The following is a 25,454-nucleotide window of genomic DNA, read 5'->3' as shown; positions in this document are numbered from 1 at the left end:
AAGCACAGTCTTAAATTGGATTTAAGCTTGTCCAAACTAAGCACAAGTCTCCACACGAGCATACTAATGAAATCAAATATTTTGACTTTGATTTCCATGAATAACTATGTCAAAAATGAAAAATTTGACTAGGTTATGTACACAAAGGCCTTATGATTCCAAAGTAGTTGACTAAGTTTAAACTTTACAACATTTAAAGAGATTCACTCAAGAGTATTTTATTATGTACGGTAAAATGCGAGGATAACGTACTTAACTAAATGATGAAGGCGTACCGATTTTGGTGAAGGTTAGTAAATGTCATTTATGTTAAGTTATATTTTGAAGTTATATGATAATTTCAATAACTAAGTGAAGTTATGCTTATATTTTCAAGTTATATGATAACTTGGATGATTTAGTAAAGTTATGCTCAGTTATAGAATTAGTTTCTGTGATAGTTGTTTGGGTGAATTAGGGATAAGGTTATTATAGAAATTATGAAATTTTAGATTTTAGGCGAAGAAATTACGACATATGTGGATTTTTAGGCGAAACAAGTATAATGTGAAGTACTCATGTAGGTGCTGAAAGGAAATTCATTACATTAAGGGAAAAGTTCAGTACATAAAAGTGAAGGAATAAAGGGACGAAAGTTAAAGAGACCGGAGGTCTTTTACATAGTTTGCTAAAAGGAAAAGGAGCAAGACTTGCAGCTAGTGGTTCTCTCCTTCTCCTTCTTTGGTGTTGACATTTTCCTCTTCATTCTTTTCTTCTTGTTCTGCTTCTTCTTCTTCTTCATTTCCTTCCTCATCCGCGTTATCCGAGCTGATTAGCTTACCGTTCACGATACGAGCATAAGGGTTTGAACCCTCCAAGTTAATCGCCAGGTCAGGATTGAGGAAGGAGATTTGATTCAGTGCTTTGGCGAAGCCAGCTTCGAATTGATCCAAGACGGAACATTTTAGTTCAGTAATCTCCGTTGTCATCTTAGAATTCTCATTCAGAATTTGGTTGTGCACTGTAGTCAGTTGCGCGAGATCAGCCCTTATTTTTTCATTATCTCCGCTTAATGCTTGAGCGGAAGCTTTGTTCTCCTCAGCAGTCTTCTTTAGATTGGCAACTTCCAATGCCAAATCAGCGGCTTTTTTCTCATTGGCCTTGTTGGATTTGTCCAACAACTTCATTGTAGCTTTCATTTTTTCAATCTCTTTCTCTTTTTCCTCAATGAGTTTGGCGTTGGTAGGACCGTCAAACCCAGCAGATTCTAAGTCGATCATTTTAGAGATGGCAGCAATCTCTAAACCTTTAGTCATCATGGCTTGACAAGCTTCTTTCAGACCAATCTTTCTCATCTTTTCCCGGTCCGCCTCAAACACTAAGTTTGTTTCCACGAGAGAGTTGAAGACCATCTTCGAGTCCCACAGTGAAGTTACTTCAGTTGAAGACAATTCTTCAAATTCCTTCAATAAATTCTTCCAGCAAGGGGGCGGACCGCTTGATGAACATCCTTTGTTCGCCTCCAGAGCACCGCTTTTGCCCATAAATTGTTCCAGAGAAGTTTGGTTGATGATTTTGCTTTTGGCAGAGGCCGGATCTTCGTTCTTCTTCTTCTTCTTAGTAGGGCGACCCGTTTCAGTGTCGGAATGGCTAGTGTCTTGATCAGCGAGCGACTTGGAGGGATTCCTTTTTTCTCGTGCAGCTTGTTGTTCACGACGGAAACGAAGGATATCCTCCTCTGATAGGCGAGCCATTTTGCCTGCAACAAGTGAGGAACATTAAAATATCAACAAACATAAGGTGAGGCAGGAAAGGAAAATGTAAGTTAGGATGCCTTACCAATGTAGACACCCACTTGATTTTTAGAAAGGGCGGTCATAAAATCATTAAGGTTTAATCCTAGGTTTGACAGAAATCGGCAATCAACTAGTTCCTCAGGTGTCAATGCGTCATCAGGAATTTTGATGATTACCTCATATTGGTTCGTCCAATAAAAAAGGAATCGAGGGCTTCCATCATCGAAGTAGAATATATCCTTACACCGATCAGACTCACGGAGTTTGAAAAACTTTCCTTTGAAATGTTTGTAATGACTTTTGAAAAGGGTAAACAGCCCCAAGCCTCTAGCTGTAGCGAGCGAAACATATTCTCCCCTAACATTGCGTCCACAGGTTTCAAAAAAATAAAAGAATTTGTTGCTAGTGGGTTCGATGCCTAAGGTTAAGCAGAGGACTTCAAAGGCTTTCAAGTAAGCCCACGCATTACCATGAAGTTGGGTAGGGGCTACATTTAGCAGGGTTAGAATAGAACAGGTGAAATCAGAAAATGGGAGTTCGTACTTCAAATCGGAAAAGAGGCTTTCAAAGAGGTAAGTGAAGTTTCGCCCTTGGTTATCTGGCTGTCCAAAGCAACATGGTTCGTCAGGGGAACAGGGAAGTATATCCAGGTGGGCATCTAGGCCATCTTTTCTAAAGTTATATTTGGTAACTAAGTCTATGACAGCTTTTGAGGAATTGATTTTAGAAAACTGTTTTTTGATTTTACTAGAAACCCATAAAGAGTCTGTAGTGGTTTGAACATTAAGTGGCGAAGTTTCCCTACGTGTTCGTTTGGCAGCCATTTTTTCAGAAGGAATCCTGAAAGTAAAAATTTTAGAACAGTAAGATGAAGGTAGGAGTTGGGTTAAGTTGTAGGACCGAGCATGCAAGAGATTTATAATGAGTTTCTGGGTTGAAGAGAGTTCAAGATTTATAATGAGTTTCTGGGTTGAAGAAAGTTCAAGTTTCTGGGTTTGAAAATGCCCCAATGTTCATGTAAAGTAGTAACTATGCAGAAGGAAAAGGGAAGAAGGATTTACCTGGGAACGATGAAGATTCGAATGCTTTCTGGAGATGGTGTCACTAAATGTGGGTGGAAAATGGTAAACGTCGAGTGAACTTAATAGGAAGGACTAAAAGTTTGAATTTTTGTTAGCTATGGTAAGAGGGAGAATAGGAATATGGAAGAATGAAGTGTGGAAGTGGGGTAGAAATTTTAGACTTTATATAGACAAAAGAATGAAGATGAAAGGGTGAGGTAAATGGTGAGCGAATGGACGCGTGCCTTCATACGTGGGCCCGAGGCACGGGTTTTGACGATTGGATCAAAAGGACACGTTGGTAGGAGAAATTTGAATATTGAAGGGATGAGATTTGTTGCAGGGGTAGACTGAGGGGGTATTTTAGCCCGGGGGATGTGACGTTTCAAATTTGTTGACGTTTCGAGAAAAGATACAACTTTTCGCTTATACATTCAATAACAGCTTTATTGCATTTACTTCCATTTTGATGATTGTATTAATGGAGTTTTAAAACGCATGATACTGTTGTAGCACCAAGTTCCCAAAAATATGCAGGATATCTACTTGATGTATTTATGGCAGGAAAAGCAATAATGGCTTTGAAATCCGCCACAGTAAGGGCATATGAAGTGACAGCTGAGTGGATGTGACAAGTTGATTCAACACGCAAAGATGATGTTCATTAGGTGTTTGTTAAGGTTTATAAGTATTTGAATTTATACGCCTTTATTGACATTTTATGTGATGTAAATAGCTGAGGGCTTATCAAAGACACTTTCGCCTTACACAAAGTCTTAGTGTCTTGAGGGCTTGTGGTCTGGTAGAGACGAAGTAATTGGGCTGACTAAAACTTATGTATCAAATGGGCCGGGCAACCCATGGTCCAGCCGGACCAAAACCCAAGCTATAAATAAAAGAGGATCGCCCAAGCGGCGGGGACCTATCATTTCACGCATTTTACTCGCTTTGTTTACTTTCGCTTGCTCTCTAAATTGGTTAGCCTAAGTCTGCGGTTCCATACCGGAACACAACTGCAATTGCTTCCCCTTGTTCTTTGGAGCCTCCACAGCCACTTGGTTCCCCTTGTTCTTTGGTTCATTTGTTTCCCCTTTCTTCTTTGGAGCATCCACAATCACTTGCTTCCCTTTCTTCTTTGGACCATCCAACTGCTTGTCCTTGTTCTTTGGTTCATTTGATTGAACTTTCTTCTTTGAACCATCAAGTACCCGGAGGAGATCAATTGGAGTAGCTGGCAGTTCTTCAGGATCATTCATAATAAACAGATGCACTTCCCCCCTCTTTTCAGCATATTCACCCAACTCCATTACCTCTTTATCGGTCAACAAAGGCCTGAAAATATGAATTGCATAGTCCTCGTCTTTCATCCAAAACACCTTGAACTTTCCTTTTGTATACCCCAGCTCAACAACTACATCAAGATACTCAAAAAAAATCCACCTATCAGTTTCAGCATCCACATTGTTAGATGACATCTAGGTAGTGCAATCTTGGCTCCTCAACAAATTTTTCAGAGTGATGAATAATGGCTTTGAAAGCCATCCTACATTAAGCAACATAATCAAGATTAATTACGTGTAGGGTTAAGCAACATCATGCTAGAAATAGAAAGGACAAAGGATGACAGATGAGGTTACAAATTGGGGTCTACAAATTGATCAACAATAACCCAATGCAAGAATGCATGACTCTACACAATCAAAACCCTACCAAAACCCTACGAACAATTCATGCTAAAAATAGAAAGCATGTTCAACTGCGAAAGAGATAGGCAGAGCAGAGGAACCCAAACCAAAGATACACACTAACCTCGCCTACGTCGCCGTCGATTGCAGTCGCCTTCCTCGCCATCGTCGCCGTCCAAGTTCGTCGTTGCCTCCTTCACAGTGCTTCGTCTGGGAGAGAAGGTAGGTTTCGAGTGGGAGAGATTGAAGGGTGGGTTGAGAGAGGGGTGAATAATTAGGGGTAAATGTCAATTACTGTATTAGGTTTTAGGGTTAATTAGTTTTAGGATTATTTAGGTTAAAATCTGGGGGCTTAGTTAAAATTTAAAAAACAAAAAAAATTAATTTTTTTTATTTAAATGCGCCATGTCATTTCATTGAATGACGTGGCATGGTCACGTGCACGACTTCCGGAGGTATATCGACGGCAAGGACGATTTCCGTACAAACAATTGAGTTTGAGGATGACGTTTGGAAGATTTTCCAGCGAGGGACGGAAATCAAAACTCGCTTAAAGTTCAGGGACGGAAAACAGGTTTAACCCATTTATTTATTAAGTTAAATCAATTTCAGTTTTTTTGAAAAAAAAAAGAAAATAGTTTCCCGACATATAGTTTTTTGAAATCAATTGTTATTATAGAATCATAATTAAGTGATACATGTTTGATTCATCTCAACAATTTTGGTGTGAAATAAAATCTTTGAATAAAGCATACACCTTACTATAAGAACACCCCTTAACTATATATACACTCTTCAAGAGATAACTGTTAAAAATTCCCGTGAGAATGATTCAACAAGTTATAATTACTTTTTTAATTAACTGAATGATTCAACTTTACTTGGTTAATTTTTTTAGTATGTGCTTATCATATTCATAAATAATATAATAGACAGTATGCAACATGCCTGCAATTAGTTTTAAAATGTGTTTCCTCAAAACAAGTTGGCTTTGGCTGCCTCTGATCATCATATTTTTTTTTTTGAAAAATTCCTCTGATCATCATTTGATATGTTCATAGTTGACATGGTTTGAACAAAAACATTCTATATGAAAAGGTAATAATATATATAACCTCGATCTCTACTATCATTCACCAAATTTATATGATTAAGTGATTCGATCGTGAGCAAGAGAATGAAAGCTTAAATTAAATTACCTGTTCAAATGATGATCTCATTTTAAATATCTATTATTTGGGATTTTCTTAGAAAATGAACAATATTATTGAAAGCTTCAAAGCATGAGAACACGTACCCCTCTTAAGTGGATTTTCGAATTATTTTTTATAAGCAATGAAATATATTGAAATGAAGTACAAGGGGTACTTCAACCCAATACAAGAGGATAAAAGGTAAGAAAGAAAATCAAGGGTAACAACTTATACAAAATCAACACTAATGAACCTCCAACTAGAGGATAACCCACCACCACCACCTCCTTAGAGAAAGATTATATAAATTATGTCTCATTAAAACCTTACCATGAAAAACTCCTTTTTAGGAAAAATGTCGAACTTAATTTAAATATCAATATATAGATGTAATTGCAATTTTTACCCGAAAATTCTCTTACCCCATAATTTATTTTCAAACTCATTCAAATTTAATTTTCTTTATTACTCACACCATTTAGGTTATTTTTATTCTTTTTTCTTCCTCTTGTGTGTTTGTCTTGGGAAGGGTGGAGGGGAAGAACCGTGTCTCAAAGATTCTGTGAAAATTGTCTTTTCTAATATCTATATTCCGAAGGAATGATGGTGGTAATTACTCAAATCTTGAGGAGAAGCTTCTTACAAATTTCTTCACTATAAGTTATACATATATATATATAGTAAAATACACTTACTCCCATCAAGGTTTGCTAGAAAAACACTCCACCCCATTTTTATTCAAAATATACACTCCACCCCTCTCATTTTATCAAGTTAACCTCATTCAAAAATATGCTAACGGAATATTCCATTCAAATCAAAATTATTTAATGTAAACTTATTTTTCCTTTTTTTTATCTAGTTATTTTTTTTTTCCAGAAAAAAACGTCACTTTCTAATATTTGACCAAACAAATATTCTCAATGCTTACATACTGTTGGAGCTGGTATATAAAGTAACCATTTTATAAAATAATTCAAGAATAAATATGTATGAAATAGTTTTAAATTAAAACTTATGGTAAAAGTACGTTAAACTTCCACTCCATAAAAGAATATAAAGTTATATTATTATTTTAATTAATTAATTAATTTGGATAATATGATCGCGTTGGTTATAACATGTTAAATGTTAAAGTATATATTACTTTTAGTAATTGAAAATGAGGGATGTTATTGATATATGATAAGAGAATTTTATTAAATAATATCCATACATTACTCAATGAATTCATAAGCAACATTTTTTTATAAATCTAAGAAAAAGAAATTTAATTAGTATTTATTTGGGGAAATTTTAATTAGTATGAAATTAATTTCGAAATATTTTTATATAATTCACTATTTATAAAAATCTTTATAAACTGGGTATTACTAGTAATTGTGATGTTATATTCTTTTTTGTTGAAACTAACGCTTTTTTTTTAAATGGAACTGACGTTAAACGATTTTTATTTGAAAGTGATGTTTTTTTTTGAAAAAAATAAAATAAAAAATAACCAGAAAAAAAAAAGAAATGAAAAAATAAGTTTACATTAAATAATTTTGATTTGAATGGAATATTCCGTTAGCATCTTTTAGATGGAGTTAACATAAGAATGGGTGGAGTGTTTTTCTAGCAAACCTTGAGGGGGTAAGTGTATTTTACTCATATATATATATATATATATAAACTTTTGGCTTAAAATTTTGCTTTGTCTTTGTCGGTCGTGCACTAAGAAAATCTAATAATAAGTTTCAGTAAATGAATTATAATACATAAAAAATATTTTGTGAATAAACATACATTAAATATTACTAGAAAAAAACCTTCAACTGCTCTATTATATATCAATCATTATTCGATTTTTTTCCTATTTTCCCTCAATTTTTTACAATCTGTCAGTTTAATTTTACAATTTCAAAGTATTCTTATGTTTTATTAATTGTACTCTTAACTTAATGATGATAAGACAATTAAAAGGTCGGAATTAATAAAAGAGATAAATTACTATATTAGAAAATTATGTAATAATCTTGATAGGTTTATGCAAGAATATTAATACCATTCCATAATTTTTAAAATTTTTAAAATATTATCAATATTGTGGAGAAATAACCCCTCAACATGAGTACTAAAAGTTGCTGAAAACCCAACCACAACCTAAAAAAAGTTGTTGGCAACACAAACACAACCCCCACAAGCAAAAACGAATGCTTAAACACCTACCAAAATGACATAAACCCGAAAACAACCCAAGACAAAGAAGAGCGCCAAAGAGACATTCATCTTCAAATGATGAGCCACGACGTTAGTGAGCGGCCGAAAACCTGAGTGAAGAACCATAAACCCAATGAGTAGCGCTTCAAAGAGTACTAGAAGTAAAAGACGCAGAGAGGTGCGACAACGAAATATAGACAACGAGAAAAACGCCAAGAAAGAGGCAAACAACCCACCCAGAACCAAAAAACCAACCACGACTCAAAGCTCAAATCTGCCTAGCCTTACATGAGCAGAAGCTAAATAAGAATAAAGAAGTACCGCCGAAACAAACGAAGAATCACTACACCAAGAACTTCAAACCCAATGAAAATCTAGTGAACCTCACACACCCACTCCACTGAATTTCCTTGCCTCACAAAATTAAAACTACTTATCAGCCACCCCACCCTTAACACCAGCACTTCGCAGGCCAGAAAGCTAATCGAACTCCGCTACAAGATACACTACTGTCGCGACTTGCAAAGAAACCAATAGCCCAAATTGAGGCGTGGAAACTTTGCCTCGACCAACAACCCAACCTCGCTACACAACCACCACCGCCAATCTCGATCCAAACTGAATCTCTTTGAAGCAACACCAAGCTCTACTGCCCCAAAGACACCTTGACCAAAACTCGAACCCCTGCAGAACCAGCACACCACAGCTAAACAGCCCCAACACCAACCTAACTCGAACAAAATACAAAATCACCACACAATAAAACGATCAACGACAACAAGAAGCAGGAGCGAGCAATGGCGACAAAAGGAGTTGGATAAACCTTTGTGTCGGAGCCGAAAGGCAAGGACAAACAGACCCACCAACGATCGACGGACAAAGCAAACTGAGCAGAGCACGAACCTGTAGAGACTAGGATAGGGTGAGACCAGAAAGAACCATGCTTGTGCGCTCCAACTAGTGTCGATCTGCTCTAGATTTGCTAGAAGAGCCTGTACCACACATAATCCGTACGTCGTTCCATAGCAAACAAAAATGGACTCTCGCATCTCCACTTTGAAGGGTGAAAGAGGAAGCTACATGAAAGGCCAAAATAGGAACGCCAAACGAAAGGGGAACGAGAGGGAGGATTGTCGTCGCGCGGCGGCCACCCAAGCAAATTCTAATTAGGAGAGAGAGAAGAGACAAGGGGGGGGGGAGGGTGAGGGAGGGGGGCGTGCTAGTTTAGGCCGCTAATATTATTCCTTAATACATGTGTCAAGACCTTAAAGTGACAGATACAAAAAAACGGAGGAATAGTTCATGAATAAATCGATTTTTAATATGGTCCCCATAAAATTGTCATTTTCTTTTGTGCATTATGAATGGATAATTCAATTCCATGCGAAGGATAAAGCCGTGTGGGGGCAATATTTGAACATTTCATGGCCGTGGTTTGGGTCAACGGTACTGAGCTAACAAAATCCAGTTGGACTAAAACAACATGAACTAAAAATATTATATTATGTTGATAACTCAAGCAAGCTAAGTAAGCTGAATAGATCAGCTACTTGTTACTAATCACTCTCTATATAAACTCTCTCATAGCAAGATGTAAAATTCACAAATCAATAACACACTATCCCAGATTAAACATCACAAAAAAAATGGCTTCTCATATTGTTCACTACTGTTTACTTATGCTTCTTGCCATGTTAACAATCTCTTCCCATGCTACAACACTTTCTCCTAACTTTTACAATCAAGTTTGTCCTCAGGCACTGTAAGGCCCAAGTTTTTAAGCTTGTGTCAAGTAAATAGAATCATATTCACGATTAGGGTTGATGTATCGTGAAGGGAAACCTGAACTAGAGTTTACCAAATGAAATAAATATGTGAAGGAGAAAGTTCAGGAAAAGTCTGAGGATTGTATCGAAGTCGATTTAAGTTATAGCACGACTAATATTCGCTTTAAAAACCTAGGACAAGAATCTTAGGAAATAACACTATGTTCCACCCTTGGAACACTGTAGGATTTTAGTCCAAAAATCTTCAGAGAAATGTTAGAACTTCTCTTTTTCCATATATCAAAATCGTTTCGAGGCGAAACTCTAGGATCTAAGAACGTCCGATTCCAATCATCGGAAGTTTGCCGAAACCGAATCCCTGGTATTTCAAAACCCTAGAATCAACCGACAATGAAGACTTTTTCTATTCAGAGCTTCAAATGAAGATTCTACACGCGTACACCCATTTCTCTTGATGATTTCAATCTTTCTTCAGAAGGAAGTTTTCCATTCCGACATTTGATGCAAAAAGCAACTTATCGGGTAAAATAGTTTTACACCGACTATGCATTAGTTGCCAAAAATACAAGGAGACATCTTTTTAGTTTTGGAATTCTTTTGCCAAAACGTATCTTAGAATTCACGGAGAATGACGCCGGAAAAATCAGATTCGCGAAACTTTCATTTTCCCGCGAATTTCCATCTTCTATATATAGCAAACAAGTGAGAAAAAAACACAAAACTCCTCCATTTTCTCTCCAAGGCCGCGAGCTCCATAGAAGGAAGAGTAAGAAGAGCTTTTCTTCATTACTTGCTTGATCGTCGATCAATCAGTTGCTGCTTCAAGGTTTCGAGGTATAGTCGCTAATCCTTACCTCTGATCGCTTTTTCCATAGCTTTTCTGTAGACTTTTCTGAGCTGATAGTTTATGGGTTTTTGCAAAACTATCCTGAATATTTCATTTCTGATTTTAAACCTCTTCCTTATGTGCCCAAGATCACTTCTGCCGGGTTAGATTTTCCGTTATGTCGCCGGAATTCCGCCGGAATCAATTTTAGCCCAAAATACCCATTTTTAGAGTTTTTGGAGTAAAGCTTCAACCTTTAGGCTGAAAACTATCGCCTTAGCTTAATGCTAGTAGGATTAGTTGTCATAAACGTCGTTAGTAACGTCCCTGTCAAATTTGGTTTTTGGGATTTCAGTTTGAAATTTCTAAGTTAAAAATCATGACCAAAATACCCCTGCGACAGTTTTTGATCCGATAATTTTTCCGAGTTCAGAATACCCTTAGTTACGGCTAATGATAGCATAGGAACCAAGTTTGATCGAAGAAAAATCGAGTCTCCTAATTGTGAAAAGTGGCCGAACCTATTAGGGGGGAGGAGGAAAATTTCCTTTTCCGAAAACTTGTCTTTCGCGCTAGATTATCGTACCTTAGAGTATAGATTACTTCGTGTAACCTTAGTAAGTATTGATAGCTTAGTTTCCGATAGATTTTGATTGATTTCTGTGGTTTTGTTCTAAAGGTGCTTTTGAAGAGTTTCCCGAGGAACAAGGCTTTGCTTGCGAGGAAGCGTTAGACGATCATTCTGGAGAACCTACAGGTGAGGGCTTCTCACTGAATCTCTAGTTAATGCTTAGGGTCGATGTTTTCGACATTGTTTACTGTTTATGCACTGGATTGTGTGTGATTGGAAAATGTTTTCTGAGGCTTCGGCTGACAATGTAGATGATTCATCTACTGAATGTTTTTGAGATTGACTTACATGCTTTGTGCTATGTGGGTAATTTAGGATGTGTGGTGCATGCCTTATATGCTAAGTGCTATGTGGTTATTGCTTAATATATTGATATATGACATGTTGATTGATTGTGCTGAGTTATTTAAACTTATGCAATGAAATCTAAGTTTCTGAACGGTGAGAATAGCGGGCAGGTCATGCCGATTTTATTTTGAGAGTTTTGAGAAAGCTTGATAGGACGAATGAGCATCGGGCCTTGTTAGGATGTTTATGGATCGAGACATTCTCTGGAGTCATTTGGGGATTAGGAGATCCCGAGAACTGATAGGATTTGCGATAAGACTAAAAGGATAGTATTTTGTAAAGAAAACTCATAAGACATTAAACAACCTCTAAATCTTTAATTAATGATAATAAACTCGAAAGGAAGGCGTGGAAGTCAAATCTTAGTTTTGGAAAACGAGAAGTGTCGTCGGATCCCAGTATTGAGAAAGTTGAGAGGCTTCGAGTATGTAGGTGTTGTGGGGCTGTTGGAGCAGTGTTTGTTGTTGTGCTGTTGGAGCAGCTATGTTGTTGGGCTATCTTGGGGATAAGTCCGGGAAACCGTTAGTTTCCGAGAGTGTGATACTCTGTGCTCGTTGAGCAGTTGTGACCATCGGATTGAGATGAGTCGGATGATTTGGAGATCATCATGAGAGAATGTGTGTTGTGGAAAGAAGTGTCTTTTGTCGCTGAATCGACTTTACCTTAGGGTAAGCTTTTAGAGACTTTAATTTAGCTAGAACACGTGGCGACGTGTCGAGTGAGATTCGGAGACGTTGTTTGACTAATCATCCTGCATTCATGCAACATTAATGGGGTATTAACACAGGACGTACTCTGGACCTCGTCGGATTCCAAAATGGTCATAAGACCCGGATTTCCGTGTAAGAGCGTTTGTAGACGTCTCTTGTAGCAGACCGAAATGGCAGACCTACGGGTTACGGCTGATCTGACTACCGCTGATGTTGGAGTAAGAGGCACGCGGGCCGAAATGGTCCCACCGTGGCTGGTGCTAGGGCTGATCCGTTGATGTCCATCCGTTCCGAATTGCATATTGGTTGACTGGGTTAACCTGCATATCATTTCATGCAACATGCATACTGACTTAGTTGTCGAATGTGATTGTTATTTGTTAATCCTATTTGGAACATGTTAAGTGTTTTTATTGTCATTTATGTTCGTTATGGAATATGTAACCCAAGGATGTTATCCCTAGCTATAAGCCTAAGTGGCTATTCTATTATCTGTATCTATCGATGTTATTATTTACATAATTCTTTGGAGTTGACCCTCGCGTCTTCTGTGTGTGCTTTGGCGGACAAACGCCCTTTGTCAGATGTCCACGGCGGACTAGATCATGATGGTTCACCCTTCGGGGGGAACTAGAGTTGAGATACTGGAACAGGAGCGCATCGCGGTAGCGAGAGGAGGACGGATGGTGTACTTAGACTAGGTCGTTCTGAATTCAGATTCGGACGACGATCATGCTAGCATGTTGGTTTTAGTGCTGGTGTGAGCTCCTCGAGATGGGATTAGTGTAGGAGTAGAGTCTTAGCTCTGAACATCATTTGTTTTCTTTGGGGACAGGGTAGTTTCCCACCTATAGCTTTTTGTGTGGTTTCTTTACAGGAATCACAGAGAGTTGGTTGGACTTAGGAGGTCTTGTTTCAGGCCGATGGACCAGCTTATTCTCAGTTTTGAGGGATGGTGTTGCGGACACTTCACCTTTACTTTCAGTCTGTACATATTGCCTTCGGGCGCTACACTTTTCTTTCCGTCACTGGAGGTTACTCGTGACGAGGTTGTTACTTACAGCGGGGGCTGTTTATATATTGTATTATAGTTTTATTACCTTTCGCTTTTGGGTTTTATTTAATTCAGTCTTGTCTTAGTTATTATAAAAAAAAAAAATTATTCACGTTTTTCCGCATTAAGTTTATTGTTGGTTACTAAAGTGACGCCACCGAAATCGGGGTGTTACAGGCACTGCCCATCGTTAAGTCAATTGTTCAGCGAGCAATTTTACGTGAGCGACGCATGGGAGCTTCTTTACTTCGTTTGTTCTTTCATGACTGTTTTGTCAATGTGAGTTAATTAGAGATGTTTTTCATATATATTTTTGTCCATTTGGTAACCATATTAAATATTTAATTAAAGTTTGACTTTGTCTAAGGTCCACCACTTAAACATGTGGTTATGCTAGTAATTCAAAGTAATTCACTCAATAAAAAAATTGGAAGGACTAAATTTGATAAGAGAATTTTGAAAGGACTAAATGTGATAAAATAATATTTTGAAAGGACTAAAACTGATGTGATAATTCAACATTGACATTTCTATGTTATTAGGATTGCCACGTGAGTTGATAAATGAGTAAAACATATTTAATGATGTCATAATGACTATTTTCAATAAAAAAAATTTAGACTAAAAATTATGAACTTTTTTTTTTATAAGGATCATTTAGATTATAATATGTTACTTAAGGACAAAAACCATATTTAACCCATTAATATTGTGGCCAGAAATTGATGTATAATTGTGCAAATTTAACCATATATATAGGGATGTGATGGATCAGTTCTGCTGGATGATACCCCAAACTTAATAGGCGAAAAGACAGCCCTACCAAATATTGGTTCAATTAGAGGTTTTGATGTGGTTGATCAAATTAAAGCAGCAGTTGATAGAGCTTGCAAAAGCCCCGTGGTGTCATGTGCAGATATCTTAGCAATAGCTGCTCGTGATTCTGTAGCCATTGTAAGCATCTTCAAAAAATTACCTTCTCTCACTTCATTTTTCTTCTGTAGTTAATGATGACCGACATGATGGATGAACATAGCGGTTGGACACCGCTTTTAGCAGACACCCATTGACAATTGTAGTTTTTGATAGTTTTTATTATTATAATGGGATAAGGAGAAACGTCACAAAATATAGGTGTCGGCGACGTCGCTAATGGTGTCTGCCAAAAGTGGTGTTCACCAATCAAGGTTGTATGGCAAACACTAGAAACTAACTTACACTGTGTTTGTTTCTATGAAAAAGGGAAGGAAGGAATAAGGAGGGGAGGGAAAACAGAAGTAAAAGGGAATCTTGATCAGTTTGGATCGGATGAAAATAATGGGGGAGGGAAAACTGACATGTAGACCCCACAAAAAAGTTTTCCGTCCATCTTTGCCATGAAAATGCACAATATAACCCTTGTTAAATTGTGTTTTCTTGTTCCACGTTTTTTACTTCATGAACGGTGGCAAAAAAACAAACCGGTTCTGAACTATTATATTTCATGGGTATCATGATCACATAGCTAATTACTAAAAGTTTTTCTTCTTGTATATGCATAAATTAAGCAAGTGGGATGCTATTACAATTTTTTAAATAAGTTTATAAAATAATATATATATTATTATCTTTTTAAAATTCATAAATCTAAATAAAAGTATTAAATTTCTGTACTAATATTTATAAAATTATTAAATTCATACTGGGATAAATTAATAATTGATATATGAACTTTGAAAAGTGAGATAAAAATTGTTCTAAGGATTTGTATAAAAGGGCAATATAGTAATTATGTAAACGTCACTCTCACTTTTCCTTTCATTTCCCATTCTTTTTCTCTCAATCCAAACAACTTCAAAATAATCTCATTTTTCTCTTATATTCCTTCCTCTTATATTCTTTCCACTTATATTCCTTCCGCTCATTTTTACCTCTGCATCCAAACAGAGCATTAGTGTGGTTTTTTATTTTACAGCTAGGAGGTCAACTCTATTGGTACAAAGTGTTACTAGGAAGAAGAGATGCAAGAACTGCAAGCAAGGATGCCGTAGTCTCCAATCTTCCTGCTCCATTTTCCAGTTTCTCTGAGCTTCTTTCCAAATTTCAGTCTCATGGGCTGGACCTTAAGGATCTCGTAGCTCTCTCGGGTGCCCACACCATTGGATTTGCAAAGTGCACTACCTTTAGGGACAGGATCTACAACGACACCAACATAGACCGCAAGTTTGCATCTTCTTTGAAAGGGACATGCCCTAGAACTGGTGGATTTAACAACTTGGCAGCACTAGATCGCGCCACTCCCATAACATTTGATACTTCTTACTACACGGCTTTGCTTCGTAAAAGGGGTCTCCTTCATTCTGATCAAGAGCTTTACAAGGGAGATGGTAGTGAAAGTGACAAGTTGGTGCAGCAATACAGCAGGAACTCGTTTTACTTCGCTGCACATTTTAAAGCTTCCATGATCAAGATGGGTAACATGAAGCCGAAGCCTCTTACCGGAAACGCAGGAGAGATCAGGACCAACTGTAGAAAAGTCAACGGATAATGATACATTCATAATCATTTTCTCTTTTTTTTTTCTTTTTTTCTCTCTCTTTTTTTTTTATCTCTCAGCCGCTAATGTGGGTCGATTTGGGATACAACTTGGATTTTATTAGTATTCTATGCAGTCATTTGAGATTTATGGATTGTGAGAAATAATGTTTCTCTTGCTTGTTTTTCTGTCAATAAAATTATGGATAAGAGGCATAAGGCCTCTTGGAGATGCTAATTAGTTGCTGAAGTTCTATCTTCCAACACTCATTTGCGCGCTATCTTTGTATGAACGTAGCTCCACTAAAGACAGTGCCTTTGTAATTTTATCCTTTCTTAGCAAACTTGGAATTGGAGAATATTTTCTTGTCTTGTTGTGTACTTCCAGCTTTTTGTAATTATTGTTTGATATAAGTTCGAGCCCGTCTCTCTATATAAATTAATATCATGATGTTGTCTATTTCTGATATAAAAATAACTCCATGGTTCAAAGTGATTCACGTTTTGCATATATGATGGTGTTCTCTTCTTCGAAATCTTTCGAACTTTGACTTTATTTTTGGATAACAACACTACTAAAAAATGTGATTTACCGAGAGATTTTAGCGAGGGAAAATAATCACTCGTTGTTAGCGATAGAATACAACGAATTTGCGACGGATTCGTGGTTTTGGAATTCAAAATGATGTTTAAAATTTAGCGACAGATTAGTAACCTCGTTGGATTTCCGTCGCTGATTCCCTCGCTAATATTATTTTAATATCTTATCTTGGAAATTAGCGACGGAGAATAACCGTCGCTGATGTACTCCCGTCAGTAATTTAGCGACGGGTCATAAATTTCTTAATTCCGTCGCTAAAGCTTTTTTTTTTTAAATGAAACACATGCTTTCTCAGGCTTCGTTTGGATTGACGGTACATAATGGAGCGGAACGGAATGGAACGGAATGGAATGAGATAGAACGGAATAAAAACCCCTTACCATTGTTTGGACACTTTATGATGGAGCGGAATAACTTTACCACTCTATTGTTTGGACAGTAGACGGAATGGAATGGGTTTTAATTATTTTCCTTCCAATATTACCCTTATTATAAAAACCCCTTACCATTGTTTGCATACGAACTATTGCATACTAACTATAAACATAAAAATTCATAGGCTAATAACTAGGATAATAGTTTGGCACAAGACGATGCAGCAACTCCTTGCGCATCTGAGGCGGAACTCCATTAAAAGCTTTGAAATCATCAGGATGTTTAACGAGGTGCACATACACATCAAGCAAGGAAGCTGGTTCAACGCCTATGTCCACTAATTGTGCCCAAATATCTTCATCACTAGTGTTATTTTGTTTCTTGTTAAGCCCAACCGTGTTCACTTTAAACAGCTCAACCATTTCTTTCAAAGATTTCCCAAGATCACCCACACTTATATTATCCTCCACAACTTTTTTTGCCCGCTTCTTAGGCCTAGCAGAATTCACATCTTGAGAACGTGCAGCAGAAAGCCAGCTTACAGGAGAGGAGTGAAGAGGAACTCCCTCATCTACATCAAATCCCTCTATAGTAGCTTCATTGGCGGATACCAAGTTGTCAATGTCTTCTATGGTGATCCCACCACTCGTGGCTCTTCTTGCTCTAATTTCAGCTGTTGTTTCTGCATGCTCTCCAGTTGCTCGATCTTTTCCAAAAAGTTGAGCTAGTTTTTCATAAAATAAGCTAGGCTTGTATCTCCATTCAGCAGCTTTAGGATTAGCCTGCAGTTAAAGAAAATTAAACTAAGTATTACCTGGAAAATGATCAATATGTAAGGTAAAATAAAAACTATCCCACACTTCAGGTTCAACAATCCACATGCTTGTTGTTGGATCCCATGCAAATCCACTTAGGCCATTCTTAAAAATATCATAACAAAGATTGAACTTCCTTTTTAGCTGCTTCATGTGATCTTTTATATTTTCTTTAGAAATAGGTTTGTCTGGAAAGTGTTTCTGTAGTTCTTGTAGAATGTTGTCCATTGCATTTGTTGTCATACAATTGCCATTTTTATTCCCCGAAGTTTGTTCATGCAAATATGCATCAATCAAAACCGCATTCATAGACGTTGTCCAACTCACTGTTTCACCAACTTTAGGTCTCTTTGCCATCTTTATATTGTCTTCCATGTCTGAACTAATTAAAAATGAATCACATATAATCTAACAAAATAATACATATTTCAAACTAATAATGAACATAAAAACAAAATGGTACATATTTCAAACTAAAAATCAATCCAAGCATTATAAATAAAAGTACGGAAAATTAGAAACCAACAAAAGTATATCAAAATACATAACTAAAAAAACTAACAACCAATGAAAGCAAATTTTTAGTAATCTCGCCACATATGTGCTGCAACATTGTCTCTAATTAACTCTCCTCTAGTTGAATCATCATTATCTTCTCTATGAGCTTGATGACCCTCTTGTAAACCACTTCCACTTGCAACCTCACGTTGTACCTCATCTATTAAATTCTCATTTGGATCTACACCCATCAAGTAGTTGTGTAAAATGCAGCAAGCAAGGATGATTTTTTTTTTGAGTTGATGTTGTTCCTTCCCACCCAGGAAAGATATATGTAAATTTTAGGTCAAAAGAGCATGCAGCAAAAACATTTTGTGTGGGGTAGTCTTTCCTTCCACGATACCTAGGGGCCTGTTCTACTGGAACTTTAACACGCACGTGTGTACAATCAATTGCTCCAACACAGTCCTGACATTCATTTATGTAGTTAAACACGTGTGATATCTAATTGGTAATGAAAAATTAAAGTATATCATGCAAATATATGTTTACCTTAAAATACGGGTTGAATCTAGGGTTGTCAAGTATCTCTTGAGGAACATGTGTTCCATCAGGCTGTTTCAAATATATCTCCTCCAACTCTATTACACCTTGTAACACTCTATGAAAATGACGACTAACAGTTTCTCCAGAGCGTCTAAAGAAAAAGGACATTACACGGTTTCTGACATTGTGCCCTACAATGTACAAAAATTTTGCTACTTGCTCTTCAATTGTCGCTCTTCGTGTATGTTGAAGTTCACCTTGCTCTCTTAATATTGTGCACAAGTTTATGAAAGCTTTAGGACCCATACGAATTATATCACGACATCGATCATTGCCTACAATTTGTCTCATTATTTCATCTCTTACTCTATCTCTATGTATTATGATTCTAGAAGGTATCACTACTACAAAAAGTACTTTTCACATCGGGCGAAAAGTACTTTTCACATCGGGTATACAACCGATGTAAGCAAAGGTGATGTGGTATGTCCACACCTTTTCACATCGGGTACACAGCCGATGTGAAAACTACACATTTCACATCGGTTTATGCCGCAACCGATGTTAAAAGTATGTTTAGTAATTTCTTTTTCAAATCTGCACGTGTATTTCACATCGGTGGAATCAAATACCCGATGTGAAAACTACACATTTCACATCGGTTTATGCCGCAACCGATGTGAAAAGTCTGTTTAGTAATTTCTTTTTTAAATCTGTACGTGTATTTCACATCGGTGGAATCAAATACCCGATGTGAAAACTACACATTTCACATCGGTTTATTCCAAAACCGATGTGAAAAGTCTTTTTTTTTTTTTAAAAAAAAAAAACCAGTTATGTTTGGAATCAATTAAAAAGTCATACCTAGCACATTTTCCATTCAGAAATAGCTCATATAATTAGGTCATAACTAATTTAACTTTCCAAAGTTCTAGTTACAAAAAGTGAAGTAGCACACACTGTTAACCTAACATAGAAGGAAATGAGAGAAAGTGGATGAATATTATTTTCATTAGCTAACCCTTCATTAGTACATTGCACTAACTATCTCTCAACCAGTATAACTAGCTCATTCATTACATAATGAATCTGATGCACAAAAACTGCAAGTATAGATATTAGATAAACACATACCCTTAATTTAGACTTTCTACTAAATACATGCTCCAATCTTTTTCCCCATAACGATATTTTTCACCACCTACATATGGAAGAATATAAGAATAAAGATGAGGGAGAAATAGAGAACTAAATCAACAAACTTCAGCTTTCTCATTTATTTACATTGATCCATTGCAAACTTAACTTTTCTACATAGATGCAGGTTAAACAATTGAAAATTAAAAACAGGAGTTAAATCAGGATGGCTAAAAGAGAATAAAAAATTGAAAAGCAAGAAGCAGCTAACACTGAAATTGTTAAATGACAGAAAAATGAAAAGCCAAATACAAAATGATGTAGGTAAACAGTTAAGGAGTGAGGGATGTGAATTTCTAAAATGACAATTGAGGCCTGCAACAATAAAAAAACTCAGATCATGCTTTTATGGACATGGATGAGGCTCTGTGAATTTTATGAGCAAACGATGATTATGAAACTTTGGTAATCAGAATTAGCAGCATGAAGGAGTGCTTGTTTTTGCAAATAAAAAAAAAAGAGAAAAGATTTGGGTAAATGTGAGACCTCATAAAATAATCTGGCCAGAGACAGTCACCGATGTGGGAGAGGAATCAATATCAATATAGCTAAACGAGTGGCAGTAGAAATAGCTAAACGAATTCCATCAAGTCCAGCTGCAATAGTACTGATAACATAATTTCTATACAAAGAATGCTAAAATTCATGTATCAACTCTCAATTACCAGTGTCTTTGTGAGCATGATTACGAGAAAAAGCTTGAGCATCTCTCAGGCTTCCTATAATCTCCACATCAATGGGTTCTCCAAAGGTTTCTTTTTAAGCCAACGGGTGAGTATATCACATAAACGCTTGAGTATCTTTCAGGCTTCCTAACAGGCAAGCACAACATACACATTACTCTTCTTAACTTTATCAACAAGTATCAAGTACTATATAGAATCAAATATACAGATACATGTCTCAGAAAAGCATAGGGATGCCTTTACACCAGCCTACCCTTCCAGCAACAAATCCAGAATTTGTTCAGATCATACACATGTTTTCCAGCTAAATGAAACTAGCCATGATTCTTAACAGTTCTAGAAATAACTCTCACACACAACTCTTTTCAAATAACCACCACTTTTATCTCTCTTCAAAAAATCATTCTCTAGCTAGGAAAAAAGCAAGGAATTCAAAATGAGCAGTTAAACAAACAAGCAAATTAGAAATTAAGATCACTGAAAATGAATATTACTATCTATCATATATTACAATCTTTACAGAAATCATCAATGAACTTAAAAGGTGATAAAAAGGTACCTTCTTTATTAATGCGGTCCCCTTCTCACTAACATAAATACCATCAAGAAACTTCCTGATATCCTTGTTCTTAACATGGCATTTATGTAACAAAAACAACAAAATAACCAAAATTAAAATCCAAGCAAGACAAAAATTAGACAACAACAAAGTCAGGCATTAGCATGTATCCATAGAATGAAAAAAAACTGTACCTGATTGATAAGGGCACATGACCTAGAAACAAGCTCAATGTCATTTCCATCGAAAACCAACTCATCCTTCACCTTCTCAGATTGCACAATGGAAACTCTATCAAGCATATCCACTTTCCTCACCTAATCGCACAATGACAAAATCCATAGTTCAATTAATCAACAAGAAAAATCAGACTTGAATTACCCAACTAAACGAACAAACGAATGCAAAATTAAATTACTTGAAAAAAAGCACATTATTGACACAAATGCACAGTTCAAAGTTAATAAAAAATAAAAAATGATCAGCACTTAACCAGTTAAACAAGCAAGCAAATGAGAAACTAAGATGACTGAAAATGAACATTGTTATCTGACCCATATACCAATCTTAACGGAAATCATCAAAGGAGTTGAACATAGGGTTTAGGGTGAACGAAAAGTAGAAAGCTATGGATCTTGATGCCCTTGTTGTGATTAGTGATGCTAGCATTGATGGGAAAATGGGCATAGATGAGCCTCATCTTGTGGGTACCGAACCAGGCCTCGATCTTGAGCTTCTTCTTGCCGTTCTCATCGGTGATGAGCTGGAAATCCCCACGAGGGCCTTCAACCTTGATGCTCACGCCGTCGGGGATGTCCATGGTCTCCGATGAAAAGATCTTCTTCATTCTCTGATGAAAGGATTTCAAACATAAGGCCAAAATGAAATAGCACAGGTACAAATTGAACTATTATGACTCAGCAGTTTTACCCTACACTAAGTTGTAGAATAATGATTATATTACTATGTATTGCAATCACATGGACATTAAAACACTGAATCGTTCCAATCAACTTCAGCAGGTGTAGCAATGGAAGCCATGGCCTGCAAAATCACCGCATACCCATTACACGCAACACACATAAACAACAAAAGGGAATCGATTTTGCGAGGTGAATGGGAAAAGGGTATTGTTGGATTGAATGAAAGGTACCTTTTGAACGCGAGTGGAATCGACCTGGCGATCCTCGACGCCCTCAGTGAGCTTGTCGAAGGCTTTGCTCTGTTGTTGCATGTCCTTGGAATCCAGCATCATCTCCACTCCTTCTTCTGCTCCCTCCATTCTTCTTCTCTTTCGCTCGCTTCCACCACCACTGTGAACAAGATGCCCTAGCTTCTATAGCCCCAGATCCTCGACGCGGTCAGTGAGCTCTTGACAAACCTTTGAAATTGTTGAGCGAGGGAGAGGCGGTCGACGGCGGAGAGGAGGGAGAAGAGGGGTTTGGATTAGGGCAGCAACCCTCTGAATCATAACTCGTTCGCGTCATCGGTGCCGGTGTGGCCAACGATCGCGGGCCACTCGGGCGGATTAGGCGAGGATTAGAGGAGGATTCATGGGAAGGCGAGGACGACGGCGATGGAGAGCTTCAGAGAATCGGTGGTCTGAAAGTGAGGCCGTGGAAGGAAGGAAGGAGAGCTTCAGAGAATTGGTGTTTAGGTCGTGAAAGCAAATTAGGGATTCAGTGTTTGTTTGTGAATTTGTGATATCTTGAAAGACTTTTCCCAACGGTTATACTACCACTGATGTTAAATATATTTCATCAAAATTTCAAAAATTCCACCGTGTTTAGCTTTCACATCGGTTATTATATTCATCGTTGTAAAAAAGTCTTTACTAATTATTTTCCACATCAGACATATTCCCAACTGATGTGAAAACTATCATAAAAGTTCACTATAATTTCAATATTGCCACCGCGTTATCTTTCACATCAGGTATTTCTTCCACCGTTGTGAAAACCCTGATGTGAAAAGTCCTTTTTCTAGTAGTGTATCCGAGATCTTCTAGTCTTGATTTTTAATGCACACATTAGAATTATAAGGCATGACATTTGAATCATCATCATTTGAAGCAACTGCCACCGTGTGGATGTTATATCTTGATTGGTCATCTATGGAAATATAAGTAATAATAAGTCATTTTCTTATGAAAAATTAATTAAGAACACAGCATCACTAAAATCATCACCAAGATCCAACATTGAGTTTATTAATTATCTCTCTCAGCTTTTTGTAACAATTGGAAACTAAAGAAGCATCTCCTAACTAGCATATCCAAATTTGTGGAAAGGTTCAGACACAAAATGGAACTTTACACGATAGATGATACATATGAAATTGTCAAGTAAGAGCATTCCTTCTTCTACCAATATATTAGCTTTGTAAAGTTTTTTTATAAAAATAATCCAATGCTTTTTGTCTTAGTTTTCATAATCGGCAAGAAGGATTTGCCAATGAGAACAAATTGAAAATAATTACCAAACAAGTCTTTGATATGATCATCTTTTCCTTAAACTACCTGTACTCTCAATTTCAATTTCAAGTCGTACAGGTCTATAAAAATTATCAAATAATTATCAATTATAGCATGAAGCTTCACCAGTGTATAAATCTTTTCCTAATTTAACCAATAATTGATTGACCCACAGTAAAATTAACTAGAAAGTAGAAAAGCAAATCAAAACGAAGCAGAAAGAAACACATAACATGAAAAAGACAATCAAGAATTGAAGAGGTGCAGAGACATGTTAAGAGGGAAACTTACTGTTCACGAATTGGGAACTTGTAGAGCAGCAGATGGAGGCAACGTGCAGCAGCAAATTGGAGGCAGCATATGAGAACGTGTGAGCGATGAGGGCCCCAAATAAACCTAAAATGTGCACAAAAAAACCGAGAAGAGAAAACAGAAAGCGGGAAACGAAATTTAGGGATGATATATATGTAATTTTATACTTTTAATTGTTCAGCTCTTTTTTGTTCCACTCCCTTCCCCCCAAATTGGGGGGAGCAAAATTGAGGGTATTGAGTGGTATGTGGTGGAATTGGTGCCACTGGATTCCATCCTATTCCATCCACTTTTTAATAAACCAAACAAGGGATCCCTTACTCCATCCCTTCCATTCCATCCCGCTCCATCCCCCTCCTTCAATCCAAACGAAGCCTCAGGGATTCGAACATGGGTCATCCTTGGCCAAAGAGTTGGGCTTAGCCATTTCATCTACGGTACATTTTTGCATTAATTTATGAAATATGCATATTAGTAGTTTAAAAGTGTTAAGTTCAGGCACAAAACAAGATTGAATCCAGATCATTAGATTTGGCACCCCCATCATTAGAAATGTCACCCCACTTACGGAAACTCAGTTTCCGAAATATTTCGGAAATAAGGTTTCCGAAGCAGTTTTTTACTCAAAAGTGTGGTTTTTTACTCAAAAGTGTGGTGTTAGATGTATTTTGAACTAAAAATCACGAATTAATTTCGGAATCTAAGATTCCGAAATAATTCGGAACTTGAAAATTCGAAAATTGGGGGTGTGAAATCTAATGGTTGGGGTGGCAAATCTAGCTCTCCTGAATCCATTTACACTCATACTCTCTCACGAAAAACCCTAAGTCTTAGTTTTCTCAGAAATTTCCTCTCACACTCTCATGGCCAACATCGTCGCTCCTGCTCCACCGTCGCTGTCGCTCCTACGTCGTTGAACTCGCCGTCGTGATATTTGTAGCGGTTTACCGCGACGACCAAGAAGTAGAACTGAAATCAAATCAAAAGGTTCGAAGTTGAAGATCTGAAACCCTATCCATCTTCCTGTGAATTTTTTGAAGATCGTAGAGGAAGATCGAAGCTTTGAACTTTGAAATTAGCGATTAGGGAAAAGAGATGCCACAGAGACACTCGAAGAACAACAACGATCTCGCCTTCTTCACGTATGATGACAAGCGCAAACTCGGGTATAGGACCCAAAAGGAGAGGTTGGGTAAGGATTCCATTAAGCCCTTCGATGCTTGCTGCCTCTGCCTCAAATCCCTAATTGATCCTATGAGCTGCCAAAAAGGTCATCTCTTTTGCAAAGAGTGTATTCTTCAGTGCTTGTTGTCTCAGAAGAAAGATATTCAAAGGTTCAGTTGCAATTTTGTTTTCAATTATTGTGTTTAATGTTTGTTGAGTTTGAATTATTTTCTGGTTAAAATTGCTTAGCACTAGGTAGAAGAAGTTGAATGATTGAATTGTTCTTATAACTTGTGATAGAAACTTGGAATGAAAGATTATTAAGTGGATTGCATTGGTAGTTTGTAATTATCTTTGTTGGAGTAAGTTGGGAATGGGGTTACAACAGCTTTTTGGTTGGAATGTTAATATGGCAATTGGCAAGTTTAAAATGTATTTTTATTGC

At 37.0% G+C, this 25,454-nt stretch overlaps 2 protein-coding genes across 2 annotated transcripts; one reads left to right on the top strand and one right to left on the bottom strand.

The window, feature by feature from the left end:
- Positions 1-9,537: 9,537 nt before the first annotated feature.
- Positions 9,538-16,176, top strand: LOC130721974 (peroxidase RIP1-like). Its single transcript, XM_057572562.1, has 4 exons — positions 9,538-9,670; positions 13,447-13,548; positions 14,029-14,223; positions 15,224-16,176. Exons 1-4 carry the CDS (start codon positions 9,560-9,562, stop codon positions 15,794-15,796), a joined length of 981 nt encoding a protein of 326 aa, XP_057428545.1. The 5' UTR covers positions 9,538-9,559; the 3' UTR covers positions 15,797-16,176.
- A 4,136-nt stretch (positions 16,177-20,312) lies between these two features.
- On the bottom strand, positions 20,313-21,907 carry LOC130724108 (60S ribosomal protein L9-like). The gene is made up of 4 exons (XM_057575281.1): positions 21,674-21,907; positions 21,255-21,377; positions 21,061-21,129; positions 20,313-20,912 (listed from the first exon to the last, which is right to left on the bottom strand). Exons 1-4 carry the CDS (start codon positions 21,905-21,907, stop codon positions 20,838-20,840), a joined length of 501 nt encoding a protein of 166 aa, XP_057431264.1. The 3' UTR covers positions 20,313-20,837.
- Positions 21,908-25,454: the final 3,547 nt, after the last annotated feature.

Source organism: Lotus japonicus, chromosome 6 (genome assembly GCF_012489685.1).
Source record: "Lotus japonicus ecotype B-129 chromosome 6, LjGifu_v1.2".
NCBI lineage: Eukaryota > Viridiplantae > Streptophyta > Magnoliopsida > Fabales > Fabaceae > Lotus > Lotus japonicus.
This window is presented reverse-complemented; position numbering and strand designations above follow the sequence as displayed.